Source organism: Bombina bombina, chromosome 3 (assembly GCF_027579735.1).
Source record: "Bombina bombina isolate aBomBom1 chromosome 3, aBomBom1.pri, whole genome shotgun sequence".
Classification (NCBI taxonomy): Eukaryota; Metazoa; Chordata; class Amphibia; order Anura; family Bombinatoridae; genus Bombina; species Bombina bombina.
In genome coordinates, this window is record NC_069501.1 from 572,872,188 (window position 1) to 572,892,705 (window position 20,518).

A 20,518-nucleotide genomic window follows, 5' to 3' on the forward strand; every position below is an offset into this window, starting at 1 on the left:
ACTTACCCAAAGACACCCATCCACATATAGCAGATAGCCAAACCAGTACTGAAACAGTTATTAGTAGAGGTAATGGAATATGAGAGTTATCGTCGATCTGAAAAGGGAGGTAGGAGATGAATCTCTTCGACCGATAACAGAGAACCTATGAAAAAGACCCCCCGTTAGGAAAATCCTTGCATTCAATAGGTAATACTCTCCACGTCCCCTCTGACATTCGCTGTACTCTGAGAGGAATCTGGCTGAGAAGCGCATGTCAACGTAGAAATCTTAGCACAAACTTACTTCACCACCTCCATAGGAGGCAAAGTTTGTAAAACTGAATTGTGGGTGTGGTGAGGGGTGTATTTATAGGCATTTTGAGGTTTGGGAAACTTTGCCCCTCCTGGTAGGATTGTATATCCCATACGTCACTAGCTCATGGACTCTTGCCAATTACATGAAAGAAATGTACCTTTGTACATTTTTTCTACTCACAAAAAAAATATGCATACAAATGCTTTATTTTATAACACCCTTTAAATGTGACACATTCAATTTAAAGAAACATTAAAGGAACATGACACCCCATTTTTTTCTTGCATGGTTAAAATATTTCCTATTTGCTTATATTATCAAACTGACTTTGTTCTCTTAGTATCCTTTGCGGAGAAAAGGTAGGCAGTCTCAGGAGTGTGCAAGTGACTGGAACACTATATGACAGCAGTTTTGCGAGAATAAATTTAACTTGATACATGTGCAAGAGCACTTGCCATATTGTGCTTCAGACACATACACATAGGGTGACCATATTGCCGATTTAAAAAGGGACACATATGAAAAATACATATGTCAGGGTTCTTATACAAAACATTTCTTTAACCCCTTAATGACCAAGGACATAGAGGGTACGTCCTCCAAAAAAATGTCCTTAACGACCAAGGACGTACCTTGTACGTTGTTGGTCTTTGAAAGTGGTGGAAGGAATCCTGATCACTTCCAGCCACTTTCCTGTTATCGCAGTGATGCCTCGATATTGAGGCATCCTGCAATAACTGTTTTTAGCCATCCAATGCAGAGGGAGCCACTCTGTGGCCCTCTCCGCATCGGACATCGATGGCCGTAATCGTTGGTGGGTGGGAGGCGAGTTGGTGGCTTTCGGTGTCGGGCCTGGCAGAGTTGAGAGGCGGGATCGTGGGCAGAGCCATCTGGAGTGCGCACAGGCGGGTGGGCGCGTGCACAGGGCAGGAGCGGGTGGGAACCTCTTCTTTTACGGAAAAATTTTGTGATAATAAGTGGGAGAGAGGGGGGGAGGGAATTGCTAAATAAAGGATCTAAGGGATCTGGGAGGGGGTGGGGGGTTGGTCTTTGGGGGGAAGCTACACTACAGAAAAATCTAAAAATAAATAAAAAAAAAATCTATTTTTTTGTAAACTGGGTACCCAAGATAGCTCACAATAAGGTAGAGAGGGAGGGTTAGAGAGCTGTTTTTTTTTGGGGGGGGGGGGATCAGGGAGGTTGGGGGCTCTCCTTCACAGCAGAATAATTTAAAAAAAAAAAACAAAAAAACACCTTTTATTTTAGTACTGGCAGACTTTCTGCCAGTACTTAAGATGGTGGGGACAAATGTGGGGTGGAGGAGGGAATAGAGCTGTTTGGGAGGGATCAGGTGATCTGATGTGTCAGGTGGGAGGCTTATTTCTACACTAAAGCTAAAATTAACCCTGCAAGCTCTCTAATTAACCCCTTCACTGCTAGACATAATACATGTGTGATAAGCAGCGACATTTTGCGGCCTTCTAATTACCAAAAAGCAACACCAAAGCCATAAATGTCTGCTATTTCTGAACAAAGGGGATCCCAGAGAAGCATTTACAACCATTTATGCCATAATTGCACAAGTTGTTTGTAAATAATTTCAGTGAGAAACCTAAAGTTTGTGAAAAAAATTGTGTAAAAAAGTGAACAATTTTTTTTATTTGATCGCATTTGTGCGGTGAAATGGTGGCATGAAATATACCAAAATGGGTCTAGATCAATACTTTGGGTTGTCTTCTAAAAATATATATATATCAATGTCAAGGAATATTCAGGGATTCCTGAAAGATATCAATGTTCCAATGTAACTAGTGCTAATTTTGAAAAAAAGTGGTTTGGAAATAGCAAAGTGCTACTTGTATTTATTGCCCTATAACTTGCATAAAAAGCAAAGAACATGTAAACATTGGATATATCTAAACTCAGGACAAAATTTAGAAACTATTTAGCATGGTTGTTTTTTGGTGGTTGTAGATGTGTAACAGATTTTGGGGGTTAAAGTTAGAAAAAGTGTGTTTTTTCCATTTTTTCCTCATATTTTATATATTTTTTTTATAGTAAATTATAGGATATGATGAAAATAATGGTATCTTTAGAATGTCTCTTTAATGGAAAGAAAAACGATATATAATATGTGTGGGTACAGTAAATGAGTAAGAGGAAAATTACAGCTAAACACAAACACTGCAAAAATGTAAAAATAGCCTTGGTCCCAAACGGATAGAAAATGTAAAAGTGTTGTGGTCATTAAGGGGTTAAACATCCCTGAAAACAACCCTGACATATGTATTTTTCATATGTGTCCCTTTTTAAAGCAGCAATATTGTCACCCTACATACACACTACCTACCTAGGTATCTCCCCAGGGGAGCGTGGGAGCAGTGACACTTCACACTATCCCTATGGAAATCACATATGGCAATACATAGAACATTAAGAGCTGACAATGACACTTGACATGTCATGGTGAGATAAAGCAAAGGGTGGCAAGTGGAAGAAAAGCACAAAGTTTAAAATTGCTCAGAGTTTGTTTTCTTGATCAGTAACTTGCATTTAACACAAGAGTAACAAGGTGCAAAATTAAACATGAGTTAAGTGCTCTTTGGTTGAGCAGCTGGATCAGATGTAAATTACCAAGATAAAAATTAAAAATAAATCTTACAAATTTCTTTCAAGAGAAAAAATAAAAATAAAATAATAAAGCAACATCTATTTTGTGTGTGTGTGTGTGGGGGGTCAGCTGTCATATATTTAGTCAGAGGGGAGACCCAAAGCCTAAGACTTAAAGCTAGAGTCATGATTAGCGCATTTCACCTAAACCTTATTCAAGCATGTTAAATTCATAAAGACTCAATGGCCCTTGTGAAGTATATTGTTTAGTGGTTTGAGTCTCATTAATTAAAAGCTGATAAAGATGTCTCCTTTTTATTTTTATTTCACTTTATACATTATAGTGGACTGTTATAGAGGGAGTTTTTTATTTTAGTTTTTCTGTTTAGTAAGGTTTGGAATACATTAACCAGTGGCATTGGCATCAAGTAGTAATAGAGGAAGCACTTGATGGAAGTCCACCAGTATTTTTTGGGTTGGGCCACAACTGGAGGAATGGGATAGGGTGTGCCAGAGGCGGGACCACAGATGAAGGAGCAGGGATGAGTGTGCTGTGGACAGGATGTGACATAGCTTGTTGGGGTGTGGATGGGACCAGGTGTGGCTGGGGAAGCCACCTGCAAAGCATTTGTGGGAAAAGCAAATGGGGCCAGCAACAGTCCTCCAGCACGCCAATGGCAATGCCATTTAACAGTGGAACTCCTTCTATATGGTGAGAAGTTACAATATACAGTAGATCCATTGATTAAAATGGAGTTGATCTTATATTTAGACTAATGAATATTAGTAAAATTACCTATTAGCTAATGTGCTTTAGTAGGAAATGCTTCAACAGTATAAGTAGTCTTGTAATTGTATGCAATACCAGTATCTTTGGAGGTGATTACCAACTTTCTAATAATTATGTATTATTTGCATTTTAAAAAGCTTTTAGTTTATACTTTTTTTAAAAAAAATGACAATTAAATACAGAAGAATTGCATAATCAGCATGTGCATAATAAAAAGAAAATGCAAAGCACTTGCTCTGAATTTTATATGAGCAGTAGATTTTTTCTGATAAATTTCAAAATGTACTTCCATTTTCTAGCCCCCTAAATCATGTGACAGCCATCAACCGGCAATCACAGGTTCATATACATGCACTGTGAACTCTTGCACATTTTTAGTATGAACTGGTACCTCTTAAAGTCTGTACAGTATATAAAAGGTTTATATACTGTATAACTTTTAACAATGTTATATAGTTTTATGCACAAGCTGCATTGATATCCCTTCACTTGCACTAGCTCTATTATTCTATATTATTATATGCCATGTCAAATATGTTTAGTGAAAAATGACAAAGGCAGCCATAGAGCTAGGCATGTAGCGGAGAGGCATTTGACCCCAAGGAAAGGCTTAGTTTAAGAAGTCAGGCTGGGTTAAGGGATGGGGTCTAAAAGAGGACTTAAAGGGACCAGGAATACTGGAAGAAGGTCTCTCTTTTGTGTATCAGAAGGGGCGGGAAGAAACTCCCGGATCTCCTTCCCTGGTTTAAGTAAAATAGGGGTAGAATATTATTGAAGTTAAGCATCCATTTTTGGAGTTGGTAGGGTATGTTGCAGCAGGAGGGGTGCTTGCCTTTGTGGGAATGTTGGCTCATTTGTGGGGTACCTCCTGTAGGTCAGCAGAGGTTTAGTGAGGTGATTCTTGAGGTATTGATAAGCAGACAAGTACATTGGGTGGTTCTGGTTTATTATTGTGAGTAATCAATTTATGTTATGTTAATGTTATAATGTTGCAGCCATTATAAGCCATGTTACACTTGTGTGTGTATTTATTTATGGGGGACACAGTTCCTGAGTAGGAGGGGGGGTCAAGTTTACATTTGCAATCTGACAACAGACGTCATATAATGTTTTTCAGATAATAAGTTCCTCACTGGATATAGACTGTTGTATTGCAAATATTCTGGCACCATGTTATGGCTGCCAATAGCTAAAATAAATAGGACACCCAGCCGTTACTATTACCATGATTATTCCCCAACATTATGAATAAAATGTGTAATTCTATGATAATTAACCAGCCAAGGACTGACCTGACCTTTTCCCTCTCAATATTACACGTCTATCTAACATGAGTCGGCTTCCTTTATCAATGACTCATAAGCATCTGGTCAACTAAGGATAAGTAATATGACTGGTGGAGCAGATGTGACAAATAACATTCTGTTTATTTTCTTTATCTTTTGAACAGCAGATATGGTTTAATGTACTTTCATTATAGAAAATTCTGTTAGTTCTCAAAGCAACAAGTAAAATAAAATCAATTCCTTTATGATTTACATATGAAGCTGGCGTTTTAGTCAGGAAAGTAACAGAGGTGCTTTGAATGCTGGAATGTAGTGTCCCTGACTAAAATGGATGTACATTTTAAAAAAAAAAAAAAAAAAAAAAAAAAAAAAAAAGGAGTCTGTCAATCATATTTTTTAACTGTGAAAATGTTTTATATTTCTTTCTCACTTAAAAAATTATAAGGAAAAGTAAAATATTCCAAACAATACATTATATGCATACGTTACTCAAAAGATGTTCCAGGGCTTTTGAACATGTGATATTAACATATTCACATTCCTCTATGCCTGTAAAAATAGCATGGAATTGTTTATGGAAAAATAGGGATATCTCTGGGCACCAAATTTGAACTCTAGAACCGTTATATTTTGATAAGCTTGTATGCACTTTCCCTTATACAAATAGAGCAAGGCATTATTGCACTATATTTATATACAAGTCAGAGCTTCTTTATAAATGTGGTGCATTAATTTAACAATAAGGCAGTGATGGGCAACCAGTATTATACCAATGCCAATATGTCAGGGCCCCAAAAAAACCATAAATGGTCTTTATGTATTATGTTACAACATTAAAAGCATTTAAATCAGTTGTTTGAGTGGATGAGAACAGGTTAAAATAGGAAATTGGAGTGGAGGGAGAGCATGGTTGTTGTAACATAACTGAAATATTTACTGGGGGTGAAAAAGGTACAGTCTTCTCTATTTCCAGAGAAGATAATGGGAGCTGTTAGGGAAACTGCCAGGGGTTGTCAGTCGCCCACCTCTGCAAAATGTGCTCATTACTAAGTAAGCTGCGTTACTATATATCTGTTTTTTTATATATATATATATCAGTTTAACAAATTCTCACCAATCACAGATTTACATAGCTCATTCTTTATGGAATCCCCACAATTCAGCTGTAATTTATATAAAGGACCAAAACTTTAGCCTGTTTGAGCAGTGATGTAGTTATGTTCAACCGTACCTAGTTGGCTATTAGTTACAATCAACATTTAAAAGGCAGGCTTCAGTCTTTGGTTATGTTCATTATTAGATGGGGAATGTTGGTCCCATTGGGTATGAAATACAATAACATGAGAATGAAAGTTTTGAACTGAAAATAAAGATTCAAATATCAACATAAGTGTCTGTGTAATGGCATCAATGTGTTGTATAAATTTCCTTTTAAGTGGAAGGTCCGTGCTGAGTCTCAGTTATTTGTGCAGAGGAAAGGAAAATCTTGTCTTTATGGAATAACATTTCCCTTCCTCAGCCTCATATTGGCTCCCAAATCTGCGTTAGATCTGAAGTACACTCTTCAGGACGCAGTTCTGTGAAAGATCCTCATAGCTGTCTGATTCAGACATATCTTAAATACCAATAGTCTGTGCCACTTGCAATATCCTCATAGGCACAGCTTTGAGGTATAAGTACCTGCTGAGCAACCTACCAGAAGGAGCAGCTCAGAGAGAGTTGATCATGTGTGTATATAATGTGCTGTGTATGACAAGAAAGAATCAGTCCTTCAAACTTGGAGTCAATGCTTCAACACTAGCACAAACACAAAAGGGGAAAGAGATCGGTCATTTTCAATTTTATTGCCATGCTCAGAAAAGCTACAAACTTTGTTGTAGCTTCTCAATATCCACTGAGGATTAATTTAACTTGGCAATTGATTGCCTGTAAGTTTTGTCTGTAAACAGGAGACTTCTGGCCGTAGAACATGTGGACGGTGCAACGCACAGCTGTGGCCTCCTTGATAGTCAAGAAGTGCTGAGCAGGACATCAGACATGATGGTTAGATGGAGTCTCTGGTCTGATGCCTAATCATCTGGTCTGTGGTAGTCTTATGGGAATACAGGCGTTAATCCAGTATTGCAGGTCATATTATCCTTGCCTGGTAGTCTCCTGTCGTTGAAAGTGTGCATGTTGATAACAGCATCGCTCTTCACCATGACAGGAGGCTGTGATTTATGTTTGATGCGACGTTGGCAAGTAAGAGACAGCCGGATCTCATCTGCCATTGTGCTGCAGAAAGATCTCTAGGAATATAAAAAAACAGGATGTGTTAAAACTTCTGATAAAAAAATGGCCTACTAATGTAAAAACATAATTTAGATTACTAAAAGACATTATGCATTGCAGTAACTGAATGTCAAATGACATGCCTAGATCATCTTGTAAATTGGTGTACCAGAATTACTCATTACTGAATACCCATCTTGTGCCCTGGTTTAAGGACAATAAATCCTTTTCAGCAGAGGGCAGCACTCTAAAAATGATAGTAAAATATTTAGAATACTAGAACCAATGTTTTCGCTTCATAATGCAACCTTGCTTAGGTCACTTTGCTAACTTGATAATGGTTCCTTCCCTGAATACATTTCAGTATAAAAAATGAACTCTAAATTATGGGAGCTAATAATATTTTATTAGTCTTTAGAAATGTAAATTGATGGAGCTCAGTCTAGTGATAATACCTGTGTGCCTGCTCCATTCATTTCTCTTATTGTTATTTGTTTTACAATGAACAGTTCTCACAAAGATACGCCTAGATTTAGAGTTCTGCGTTAGCCTTCAAAACCAGCGTTAGGGGCTCCTAACGCTGGTTTTGGGCTACCGCTGGTATTTAGAGTCTTGTAGGTAAGGGTCTAACGCTCACTTTCCAGCCGTGACTTTTCCATACCGCAGATCCCCCTACACCAATTGCGTAGCCTATCTTTTCAATGGGATCTTTCTAACGCCGGTATTTAGAGTCTTGGCTGAAGTGAGCGTTAGAAATCTAACGACAAGACAGCCGCAGAGAAAAGCCAGGAGTTAAGAGCTTTCTGGGCTAACACCGGTTCATAAAGATCTTAACTACTGTGCTCTAAAGTACACTAACACCCATAAAATACCTATGTACCCCTAAACCGAGGCCCCCCACATCGCCGCCACTCTAATAATTTTTTTTTAACCCCTAATCTGCCGACCGCACACCGCCGCAACCTACATTATCCCTATGTACCCCTAATCTGCTGCCCCTAACACCGCCGACCCCTATATTATATTTATTAACCCTTAATCTGCCCCCCCCCCAACGTTGCCGCTACCTTTCCTACAATTATTAACCCCTAATCTGCCGACCGGACCTCACCGCTACTCTAATAAATGTATTAACCCCTAAAGCTAAGTCTAACCCTAACCCTAACACCCCCTAAGTTAAATATAATTGTAATCTAACAAAATAAAATAAATCTTATTAAATAAATTATTCCTATTTAAAGCTAAATACTTACCTGTAAAATAAACCCTAATATAGCTACAATATAAATTATAATTATATTGTAGCTATTTTAGGATTAATATTTATTTTACAGGCAACTTTGTATTTATTTTAACCAGGTACAATACCTATTAAATAGTTAATAACTATTTAATAGCTACCTAGTTAAAATACAAAATTTACCTGTAAAATAAATCCTAGCCTAAGTTACAATTAAATCTAACACTACACTATCAATAAATTAATTAAATAAACTACCTACAATTATCTACAATTAAACCTAACACTACAGTATCAATAAATAAATTACATACAAATACCTACAAATAAATACAATTAAATAAACTAACTAAAGTACAAAAAATAAAAAAGAACTAAGTTACAAAAAATAAAAAAAATAATTTACAAACATTATAAAAATATTACAACAATTTTAAGCTAATTACACCTACTCTAAGCCCCCTAATAAAATAACAAAGCCCCCCAAAATAAAAAAATGCCTTACCCTATTCTAAAATAAAAATTGAAAAGCTCTTTTACCTTACCAGCCCTTAAAAGGGCCTTTTGCAGGGCATGCCCCAAAGAATTCTGCTCTTTTGCCTGTAAAAAAAACATACAATACCGCCCCCCAACATTACAACCCACCACCCACATACCCCTAATCTAACCCAAACCCCCCTTAAATAAACCTAACACTAAGCCACTGAAGATCTTCCTACCTTATCTTCACCACGCCGGGTATCACCGATCCGTCCAGAAGAGGGTCCGAAGTCTTCATCCAATCCGGGCGATGTCTTCATCCAAGCGGGGGCTGAAGAGGTCCATCATCCGGCTGAAATCTTCATCCAAGCGGGGGCTGAAGAGGTCCATCATCCGGCTGAAATCTTCATCCAAGCGGGGGCTGAAGAGGTCCATCATCCGGCTGAAGTCTTCTATCAAGCGGCATCTTCAATCATCTTTCTTCCGGCTCCATCTTCATCCCGCCGACGCGGAACATCCATCCTGGCCGACGACTACCCGACGAATTCCGATTGGCTGATAGGATTCTATCAGCCAATCGGAATTAATGTAGGAAAATTCTGATTGGCTGATGGAATCAGCCAATCAGATTCAAGTTCAATCCGATTGGCTGATTGGATCAGCCAATCAGATTAAGCTCGCATTCTATTGGCTAATCGGAACAGCCAATAGAATGCAAGCTCAATCTGATTGGCTGATTGGATCAGCCAATCGGATTGAACTTGAATCTGATTGGCTGATTCCATCAGCCAATCAGAATTTTCCTACCTTAATTCCGATTGGCTGATAGAATCCTATCAGCCAATCGGAATTTGAGGGACGCCATCTTGGATGACGTCCCTTAAAGGAATCATCATTCATCGGGAAGTCGTCGGCCAGGATGGATGTTCCGCGTCGGCGGGATGAAGATGGAGCCGGAAGAAAGAAGATTGAAGATGCCGCTTGATAGAAGACTTCAGCCGGATGATGGACCTCTTCAGCCCCCGCTTGGATGAAGACTTCAGCCGGATGATGGACCTCTTCAGCCCCCGCTTGGATGAAGACATCGCCCGGATAGGAGGAAGACTTCGGACCCTCTTCTGGACGGATCGGTGATACCCGGCGTGGTGAAGATAAGGTAGGAAGATCTTCAGGGGCTTAGTGTTAGGTTTATTTAAGGGGGGTTTGGGTTAGATTAGGGGTATGTGGGTGGTGGGTTGTAATGTTGGGGGGGTATTGTATGTTTTTTTTTACAGGCAAAAGAGCAGAATTCTTTGGGGCATGCCCCGCAAAACGCCATTTTAAGGGCTCGTAATGTAAAAGAGCTTTTCAATTTTTATTTTAGAATAGGGTAGGGCATTTTTTTATTTTGGGGGGCTTTGTTATTTTATTAGGGGGCTTAGAGTAGGTGTAATTAGCTTAAAATTGTTGTAATATTTTTCTAATGTTTGTAAATTATTTTTTTATTTTTTGTAACTTAGTTCTTTTTTTATTTTTTGTACTTTAGTTAGTTTATTTATTTGTATTTATTTGTAGGTATTTGTATTTAATTAATTTATTGATAGTGTAGTGTTAGGTTTAATTGTAGATAATTGTAGGTAGTTTATTTAATTAATTTATTGATAGTGTAGTGTTAGGTTTAATTGTAACAGGTTAGGATTTATTTTACAGGTAATTTTGTATTTCTTTTAGCTAGGTAGATATTAAATAGTTATTAACTATTTAATAGCTATTATACCTGGTTAAAATAAATACAAAGTTGCCTGTAAAATAAATATTAATCCTAAAATAGCTACAATATAATTATTATTTATATTGTAGCTATATTAGGGGTTATTTTACAGGTAAGTATTTAGCTTTAAATAGGATTAATTTATTTAATAGATTTATTTTATTTCGTTAGATAAAAATTATATTTAAATATTTAATATTTAAATTATATTTAACTTAGGGGGGTGTTAGGGTTAGGGTTAGACTAAGCTTTAGGGGTTAATACATTTATTAGAGTAGCGGTAGGTAGCAGTGACGTTGGGGGGGCAGATTAGGGGATCATAAATATAATATAGGGTTCGGCGGGGGTTAGGGGCAGCAGATTAGGGGTACATAGCTATAATGTAGGTTGCGGCGGTGTACGGAGCGTCAGATTAAGGGTTAATAATAATATGCAGGGGTCAGCGATAGCGGGGGCGGCAGATTAGGGGTTAATAAGTGTAAGGCTAGGGGTGTTTAGACTCGGGGTACATGTTAGGGTGTTAGGTGCAGACATAGGAAGTGTTTCCCCATAGGAAACAATGGGGCTGCGTTAGGAGCTGAACGCTGCTTTTTTGCAGGTGTTAGGTTTTTTTTCAGCTCAAACGGCCCTATTGTTTCCTATGGGGGAATTGTGCACAAGCACGTTTTTGAAGCTTGCCGCGTCCTTAAGCACCGCTGGTATTGAGAGTTGCAGTGGCGGTAAATGATGCTATACGCTCCCTTTTTGGAGCCTAACGCAGCCCTTCTGTGAACTCTAAATACCAGCAGTATTTAAAAGGTGCAGGGGGAAAAAAGCACGCGTAGCTAACGCACCCCTTTGGCCGCAGAACTCTAAATCTAGCCGATAATGTTTAAAGTCACAAGTGAGAGGGATTTTATTCAGAGCAGTACAGTTTTTATATATTGCAAATATAAATATAATAAAATAAGCATCTACCCAGCCCGCTTACCACTACAGACCTGTCTTTTTTCAGCAGCCTAGGAGTGACCCACAGCTGGTTACAGGTAATGACACACAATGGCAATTTATAAACTGCTTCCTTGACTGAGGTTGAGGGGATATGTTGAATTATTTATTTTTGTCATTATCTTCATACAAAATAAAGTATTATGGGAAGGTTGTTAAAAATAAACTTTTTTTTTTATAAATGTCAGATGAGAAAACATATGTCCCACTTATCTCAGAACTTGCTCGATTTGCAGCATATTTACTGTTAATTTGTTCTCCACTGCAGGGCTTACAAAATGTTTCACAAGCCTGCACATTCTAGTAGCCTTATTGAGGTTGAAATGTGTTACTTTAATGCCAGCCAGAACGTATGCCTTTAAAGCAAGCAACTGATATCGATTGTACTGAGGTTCTTTAGATTCATGAAGGAAATCACTTTTATTTTTACCTTAAATGGACATAAAAGTGCAAACAGAAAATGGTCTATTTTGTTAGAGCACTTTATTATTGCACTATTGCATGCATTTAACTGTGTGTTTAACCACTACAAAGGGCTTAAACACATAGAAACAATCAGCTCCAGTGCAGCACTACTGGGTGCTAGCTGAACATATCAGGTGAGCAAATTACAAGAGGCATATGTGTAGCCACCAATAACAATCTAGCTCCCAGTACTGCATCCCTCCTCCTGAGCCTACCTAAGTATCGTTTTGAAAAAAGATACAGAGGAAAAATAATTTTTAATAACATACATAAATTGAAAAAAATAAATAAATTATATTCTCTGTCTAAAGCATGAAAATGTAATTTCGATTTCAAGTCTCATAAATCCTAAGAATATACTTTATTACTATAGCCTTCTGGGCTATTTGCCACCTTAGAAGATACTCTGTAACAAGAGTGAAAAAACAAGGAAGTAAAAGAAATGTCAATTCACAAAGAGGAAGTCACAAGATCCTTGAAGGAAACACCATAGAAAGAAGGAAAGAGGGAGGAGCTACAACAGATATAACAGTGGGAAACTTGACAGACAGTTATGGAGCAAGGAAATAGATCGCTAATTTCCTCCATCACACTATACTAGCAACAAGTTGACCTGTTGCAGCTTCTACACAATGCTCACCTATCAGTGGCTGTACTATTTTTATTTCACTGTCAGCTACCAATATCCACAAACACACTCTTGGCAGCTTGATAGAACAATTTATAATGCCTAGAAAGAACCCTACACTACTTAAATTTCAAAACAAAATATAAACATTTTATTTAGAGCCAAAATATATTAAAAAAATAGAAGCAAAAAAAATAATAATAATTAAACACCAGGAACCAATGGTCTGACATCTTTCAGTGTTTGATTATTCAAAGACCTCATGCCATTTAACCAAATTACTTGTTAAATATAAAATGTTGCCCCCTTTTGAATAATAAATTGTTTATCCTTCTGATGATTATTGTTAAAACAGTAATACTATAATTACTTAAAGGGACAGTCTAGGCCAAAATAAACTTTCATGATTCAGATAGAGCATGTAATTTTAAACAATTTTCCAATTTACTTTTATCACCAATTTTGCTTTGTTCTCTTGGTATTCTTAGTTGAAAGCTTAACCTAGGAGGTTCATATGCTAATTTCTTAGACCTTGAAGCCCACCTCTTTCAGATTGCATTTTAACAGTTTGTCACCACTAGAGGGTGTTAGTTCACATATTTCATATAGATAACACTGTGCTTGTGCACGTGAAGTAATCTGGGAGCAGGCACTGATTGGCTAGACTGCAAGTCTGTCAAAAGAACTGAAAAAAGGGGCAGTTTGCAGAGGCTTAGATACAAGATAATCACAGAGGTTAAAAGTATATTATTATAACTTTGTTAGTTATGCAAAACTGGGAAATGGATAATAAAGAGATTATCTATCTTTTAAAACAACAAAAATTCTGGTGTAGACTGTCCCTTTAAAGCAGCAAAGTCCACTCAGTAACAATATCATAAACACTGTTAGAATGTGGAAATATTGTTATAGCTTAAAGCAGTAATGTTTACACAGCCACAAAGGTATTAAAGAAACATCAGTTATATCCTCCTCTACAGGTGGCTAGCTATAACATTACAATTCATTTTAAACCAATAATAATAGAAAATATATAATACTTCCCACTTGAGATGATATAGAGGAAAACTGCTACCATCTTACTCCAACTATTATCTGTATTGAATCTCAAAGTGAGATCCAGAATGCCTATTTGTTTGTCAGGAAATGCATCTCAGTTGCCACCTCCTGAGGGGACCCTTATGTGACCAACAATTAAAGGGACAGTCTAGTTAAAATTAAACTTTCATGATTCAGATAGGGCATGCAATTTTAAACAACTTTCCAATTTACTTCTATTATCTAATTTGCTCAATTCTTTAGATATCCTTTGTTGAATAAATAGCAATGCACATGTGTGAGCCAATCACACAAGGCCTTTAGGTGCAGCAACCAATCAGCAGCTACTGAACATATCTAGATCTGCTTTTCAGCAAGTGATATCAAGAGAATGAAGCAAATTAGATAATAGAAGTAAATTAGAAAGTTGTTTAAAATGACATGCTCTTTCTAAATCAAGAAATAAAAAAATTGGCTTTCATGTCCCTTTAACCACCTGAAAGTATTATCTGTGCATTCATTTTTGTTTTTCAAATACAATGAGCTGCCAGAGCGGAGTATGGAATAGTTGAAGTAATATAATTTAGATGATCCCTTATTATTATTATTATTATTTTACCCCTTGAAACTCCAAAGAGGCAGACAGTGCACAGAATACATAAACACGTGTGTTTCCTTAATTTTAGTGTTCACAAGTATTTTCTAGAGGCGCCAATAATTCATGTATCCTCAAACATTCACCTTGCACCTAAACAAATTAATTTATCAGAGCTTTACCTGAATTATAACAATTATATTTTAATGGTTCGTCTCTGCTCACTTCAAAGCTTCCTCTGAGCTGCTCTCTGTACCTACTTCAACCATAATAAGACACCGGAACTGCTACCTGAGCTTTAGGGTCTTCCATCTTCATCGCAATGCCCTTACTAATCTGAAAGGATCAGATATTATTACACTAACTATAGTTCTCACACCTTCTAGGGTCTCCTCGCTGCATACTATTTATATTAGCAGTAATATGACAACATTCATCAGACTCATTTTGCACTCATTAGCATTCCAACCTGAAGTCATCAGAGATCCCTAAATATATTCATTAAAGATCTCCCAAGCATCTTACAGTGGTCCTTTGTTGTACCCATTAGTATCAGGTCAGTTTATTTACCAGTGTTCCTATGCAGCCCTCATCATATTTAATTTAACTACTTTTTTTTCTGTCATCAGAATATATCAGAGTTTCCTTGATGTATTTATAATAACTCCCTTAAGGGGACAGTAAATAATTAAAATTTTAGGATTTAAATAGAGCATGCAATTTTAATCAACGTTCTAATGTATTTAGATTCATTCTCTTAGTATTCTAATGTATTTTTGCTTCATTCTCTTAGTATTCTTTGTTGCAGAGTAAACCATGGTAGGCTAAAAAGCAGAAATTTACTTCTGTGAACTAGCTGGTGATTGGTTTCTATACACATATGACTCTTGTCAGTGGCTCACCAAATATGCTCAGCCAGTTCCCAGCACTGCTCTGGAGCTGACTTTTTATCAAAGGATACCAAAAGAACAAAGCATATTAATTGAAAAGTTCTTTAAAATGGCATGCTCTGTGTCTGATGATCTAAAGCTTTCTTCTCTGGTGAGGTTATCTAAGAAGTTTTGTCAGTACTGTAGGGTCCCTCAAAAATGTTTAAAATTTAACTTAAAAGTTTTTTATATAGCTATTTAGGGTTAATGTACATTAAAATATAATGCTCAAAAAACCACACACACAAATTTAGAATAATTTCTCTCCATGATAGCAAATGTTTAATCATCAGGGCCTTTATCTGAATCATAATCATGTTTACTTTACTGTCCCCTGCACTTGTATAGGCTCTGTGAGTGAATTAACAGATATCCCTCATTATCAACACTAAGCTATTCCAATTAATTAAAAAAACACACAAAAAAACATTATTTGATATGGTAAAACCATTCACATCAGGTAAATAAAAAAAGAGTCTGATAAGACACATGAAAAACAGACACATTCCAGGCTTTTCCAATTCTCAAACCTGAAACTGCTCCAAATGAGGATACAGCCAGTGATTGGAGCATACGCATGTATGCCCGCTTCTTATTTGCTCACCAGCTGTATTTTCATCTTGAGTGTCACAGATGCACGCCTTTACTGTGCATTTATTCCCTTAGCAGAATTAAACACATATTTTTTTTATTAAACTAGAATGCCACTTAAAGTTTTTAATACAAAAATATTTTAATGATTAATTGTTTTTTATGCACCTTATAACAGAAAATATTTGATTTCCTTTACTACACCACATAGATAATCTACTAACCTGTTCTCTCTCTGCTGTCTTTCGTAGCTTATAAATAAATTCTGCCATAGCCACCACCACAGAGAGGATGAGTCCAGCTGCTAGCACGATAAAGATCCCACCCATGTTCTGGATGCCAAGTGCACTGGCTTCTTTAATTTTTTCGTCTGGGCAGCCTCCAGATCGCCACCATTTTTCCTTCATTTCATGCAACTGATTGTTCTCTTGTAGTTGAAGAATAACAATGCTGATCCTGTCTCGGTATGGGGATCCTTAAATAGAAGAAAACACAGAAAGGGTTCAACAGTGTGATTCACTCCAGTGGCTAAACTTGGAAAAGGAGGATGAGAGGTTCATATACTTTTTAAGTTTTACATTAAGAAACATAATTCTGCTCTAATTTGCACTCATGAAAACCTCTGTTTGTGCAGTCATGTAATGTGGTATCCAACAAAAAAGCTATGCCTTGACCTAAAACAGTGATGGCCAACTTTCTAGCACATGGGGGCCGCAGATCAATATTTTAGAAGCCTTAAGGGCCACAGATAAATGTATGGCTGTTAAACAAACTATATATGTAAAAAAATGCACAGTGGCACAGGGTAAGATATAGGTAAGGTTGTAGAGTACACTCTGGCGATTTTTATCAAAGCGTCAATCTTGGTGCATTCGCCAGCGTCAATACGCTCGCCAGACATTGCTGATGTGGATCCACATATGATGCCTTTATTTATAAAAAAAAAGTCAAAAACACGCGTCAAGTACGGCGCGATGAGCATCAGACTGTTGTTAACTAACAGTCATCGAAGTTTGCGGTTATTTGGGTTTATCCCAACTTTATTTCTACTATTTCATTACTGTCCATGAACAAGCACATTTCTCTAAAGCTAATATTTTCGTTTTCATCTATTAATGTCCAAGAAATAGATAGATTTATACCTGAACAAACAATATATTATAGAAAGTTTTTTTATATGTATTTGTTATACAAAAAAAATCTGTTATATGATACTTTCACATTTTGTTTATTTATACCACTATATGTATATAGTGTAAATGTATTATTATTTTTTAACAGGAATAATTGCAAATATAGCATGTAATCAGGGTATCATATGTATTTATTTGCTATCAATTGATATTTTAAGAGCTGGGCCAGTTTTCTCTCTGTACCTGTGTAACTCCTCCTGATTGCAATCTAGTTTTAAAAAACACCCCTACACAGGTGTTATAAAATGGGCTGGCATATAAGATGACATTTCTTACTGAAAAAGAAATTCAAAAGAAGGGAGAAATACACTGAAAATAGCTGACAGTAAAGAGGTGATTTTAATTTCTGATGTATCTGATTCATGACAGTTTAATGTTAGGTGGGCTATCCATTTGAGCTATCAATTTAAGCTTATAATGAATCAAACATCAATTTGAATTTTAAAATCATTGTCTAAAATATTACACTTTGTGTCCTAATGTCAGCAGGAATGTTTATTTTTAATACTAATTTCACATATACATACTTTCAAAGTATAATACACAATGTAACAAATGGCACATACAAGTTCTGATGAGTGATCAATGACACAAGTATCGAGCAATTTGATTCGTTAGTGATAGTTTAAAATGTATATTTGAATCAGGTTGGCTGATGTCATAAATCATGTGATTATGCATATTCCAATCAAAAGTGGTTGAAAAATTCACTAGTGTGTGGGTTGTTTAGGAGTTTGCGTCATAATTGGTGCAAAAAGTGTTGCATCAAATTTGGTGGAAATTAGGACTTGTATTTCATGGCTTAAAGCCGTAAACATGGTGCAAATAGATTTTTACAAAAAAATAAAAAGGAAGTTAGCTATATTACTTTGTGTATTTATTTCATTTTTATCTCTATATCTATTAGTGCAACAAGTTTGGGGCACAACATTTAAAAATTTTTGGAGAAATAATGGTTCCCTTGCTTTGTAATGAGAGACAAAGTTGTACGATAATCCATAAGTAGTAATGTATTTTTCATTTTTATCCCTAATAATAATAATATTATTATTATATAATAATATTATATAATAATAATATTGCTTGATTTAGAAAGGGTATACAATTTTAATAAAGTTTCTAATTTACTTTTATTATGTAATATACTTCATTCTCTTGCAGCATCGAACATAAGCTTTCTGTGTTTTCAGACTCCCATTGATTTCTATGGCATCCACAGTCTCAAGGGTGATGGATTGAAAACTAGGTATGCTGCGTCGGAACAGGCGTGAGCGTACCTGAGAAATGTTTGATAAATTGGGAACATGGTCAAATAGAGTCGAATGTGAATTCAAAACATCTATAATTACGCAAGCATCGATCTGCATCGGATTGAGGTCGTGGGAGTGTGTATTTCATCACACATTTCAACATTTGACGATCTTGACGCTTTGATGACTACGGAGGGTCAATCTCACGACAAATACAACGCGGGATTCAAGCATATTTTCAGTTGACACTTTGATAATTATCCCCCTAAGTCTGAAGTTTATTCGTCTTGAGAGCACTTTTAAGTTTTTGTCACCCAAAAGCACACATTTCCCCAGGGTCAGAAAATTATGGCATATGTTATTTTTTCTGAAGGGCTGCCAAAAAATTGTACCAAGGTCCGCTTGTGGCCCTTGTACTGCCAGTTGGCCATCCCTGACCTACAAATTCTTAACTCTCCTGATATAACAGTAATAAAAACTATTTCACATCAAATCCTGGGGATCTCCAGTGCAGCTGGGAAAGGAGACTGCAGCTTCCTTACCTTAAAGGGACAGTCTAGGCCAAAATAAACTTTCATGATTCAGATAGAGCATGTAATTTTAAACACTTTTCCAATTTACTTTTATCACCAATTTTGCTTTTTTCTCTTGGTATACTTAGTTGAAAGCTTAACCTAGGAGGTCCATATGCTAATTTCTTAGACCTTGAAGCCCACCTCTTTCAGATTGCATTTTAACAGTTTTTCACTACTAGAGGGTGTTAGTTCACGTATTTCATATAGACTACACTGTGCTCATGCACGAGAAGTTATCTGGGAGCAGGCACTGATTGGCTAGACTGCAAGTCTGTCAAAAGAACTGAAAAAAGGGGCAGTTTGCAGAGGCTTAGATACAAGATAATCACAGAGGTTAAAAGTATATTATTATAACTGTGTTAGTTATGCAAAACTGGGAAATGGGTAATAAAGGGATTATCTATCTTTTAAAACAATAAAAAATTCTGGTGTAGACTGTCCCTTTAACTAGACAGGTATAAGATGCCTTATATGAAAGAGGGAATCACCCTCTTTTATATTAGGGGCTCTTATTTTCAGAGGATTTCCATGGTAATAATGATCACTTGCAACAATTACACACTTAAACAATGTTTGATGAGGAGGAGGGGGCACTTTCAGAGCCACAAAAGAGATATATGAAACCCTAGTTTTGGAAAGAGGGAATCCCCCTCTTTCTAGTGAGTGAACTGATACACTGCCATTGCCAATGGTAATCACCCACTATATAATGTATGATGAGGAGAAGGAGCCTATATCCCCCATCAAAGAAAACTCATTCCTAAAGTCAGCATACAACACTTCCAAATTATCAATCTATTACTCCTGTTGCAGATGATTGCCATATAAACTACAATCACCTGTCAACAAAATGACTTTTTATGGTGCTCTGGGTTTAAAAAGGGGCCGTAAATGCTGCTAGAGTTAAGCTTTTTGCACTAGTCAGGTTGCGCTGGTATTACAAGTTAAAAAAAAAAACTTGTATTTTGTACTTTTAAGAACAAATTCCCTTCTTTTCTTTTGCACATCCAGTGTACTAAAATTGTGATTTACACTGTGAATAATTAATACAATTCATTGATGTGTAATTTACATGCAAATTACACATTTTTACTAAAATATGATTTTTGGTGCACAATTTTGTTAAGATTTGTTATGCACCATAACAATACAATTTTCCCTGCTTATTTATGTGTGAATGAATCAATTATTGTTTTGTATGATATTTAAAATTCTAATATTATTTTTCCCTTTTCATAGAAAAAGGCAGTATATACCCCTTAGCAAGACAACCTGTTTTCAGGGTAAAAAGTGGCTTTAGATCATTCCACCAGAATTTTTTAATAATATCGCCAGCCCAGAGAGCTTTAGATCATCGAGCCCTTAGGCAGAAGAAATTAAAATTAACATTTTATTACTTATCTCTCCTACCTCCTGACATTTCTTCTGCTGGCTATGTTTACACAGCTTTTCTATAGCCAATAACATTTTCATTATAAAAAGGGATACCACAGGCAAATGCAGGTATTTCGAATGCCGATATAAAGGCAAAAGAGATAAATTG

At 36.4% G+C, this 20,518-nt stretch overlaps 1 protein-coding gene across 1 annotated transcript in view; it reads right to left on the reverse strand.

Annotated features, from left to right (window-relative positions):
* Positions 1–6,107: 6,107 nt before the first annotated feature.
* Positions 6,108–20,518, reverse strand: part of GRIK3 (glutamate ionotropic receptor kainate type subunit 3) — a 934,988-nt gene continuing 920,577 nt past the window's right edge. The window contains exons 15-16 of the mRNA XM_053707131.1: positions 16,182–16,432; positions 6,108–7,271 (exon numbers count right to left, since the gene is read on the reverse strand). Of these exons, the coding sequence (XP_053563106.1) occupies positions 7,077–7,271; positions 16,182–16,432 (446 nt within the window). The 3' untranslated portion in view covers positions 6,108–7,076. The remainder of the gene's footprint in view (positions 7,272–16,181; positions 16,433–20,518) is intronic.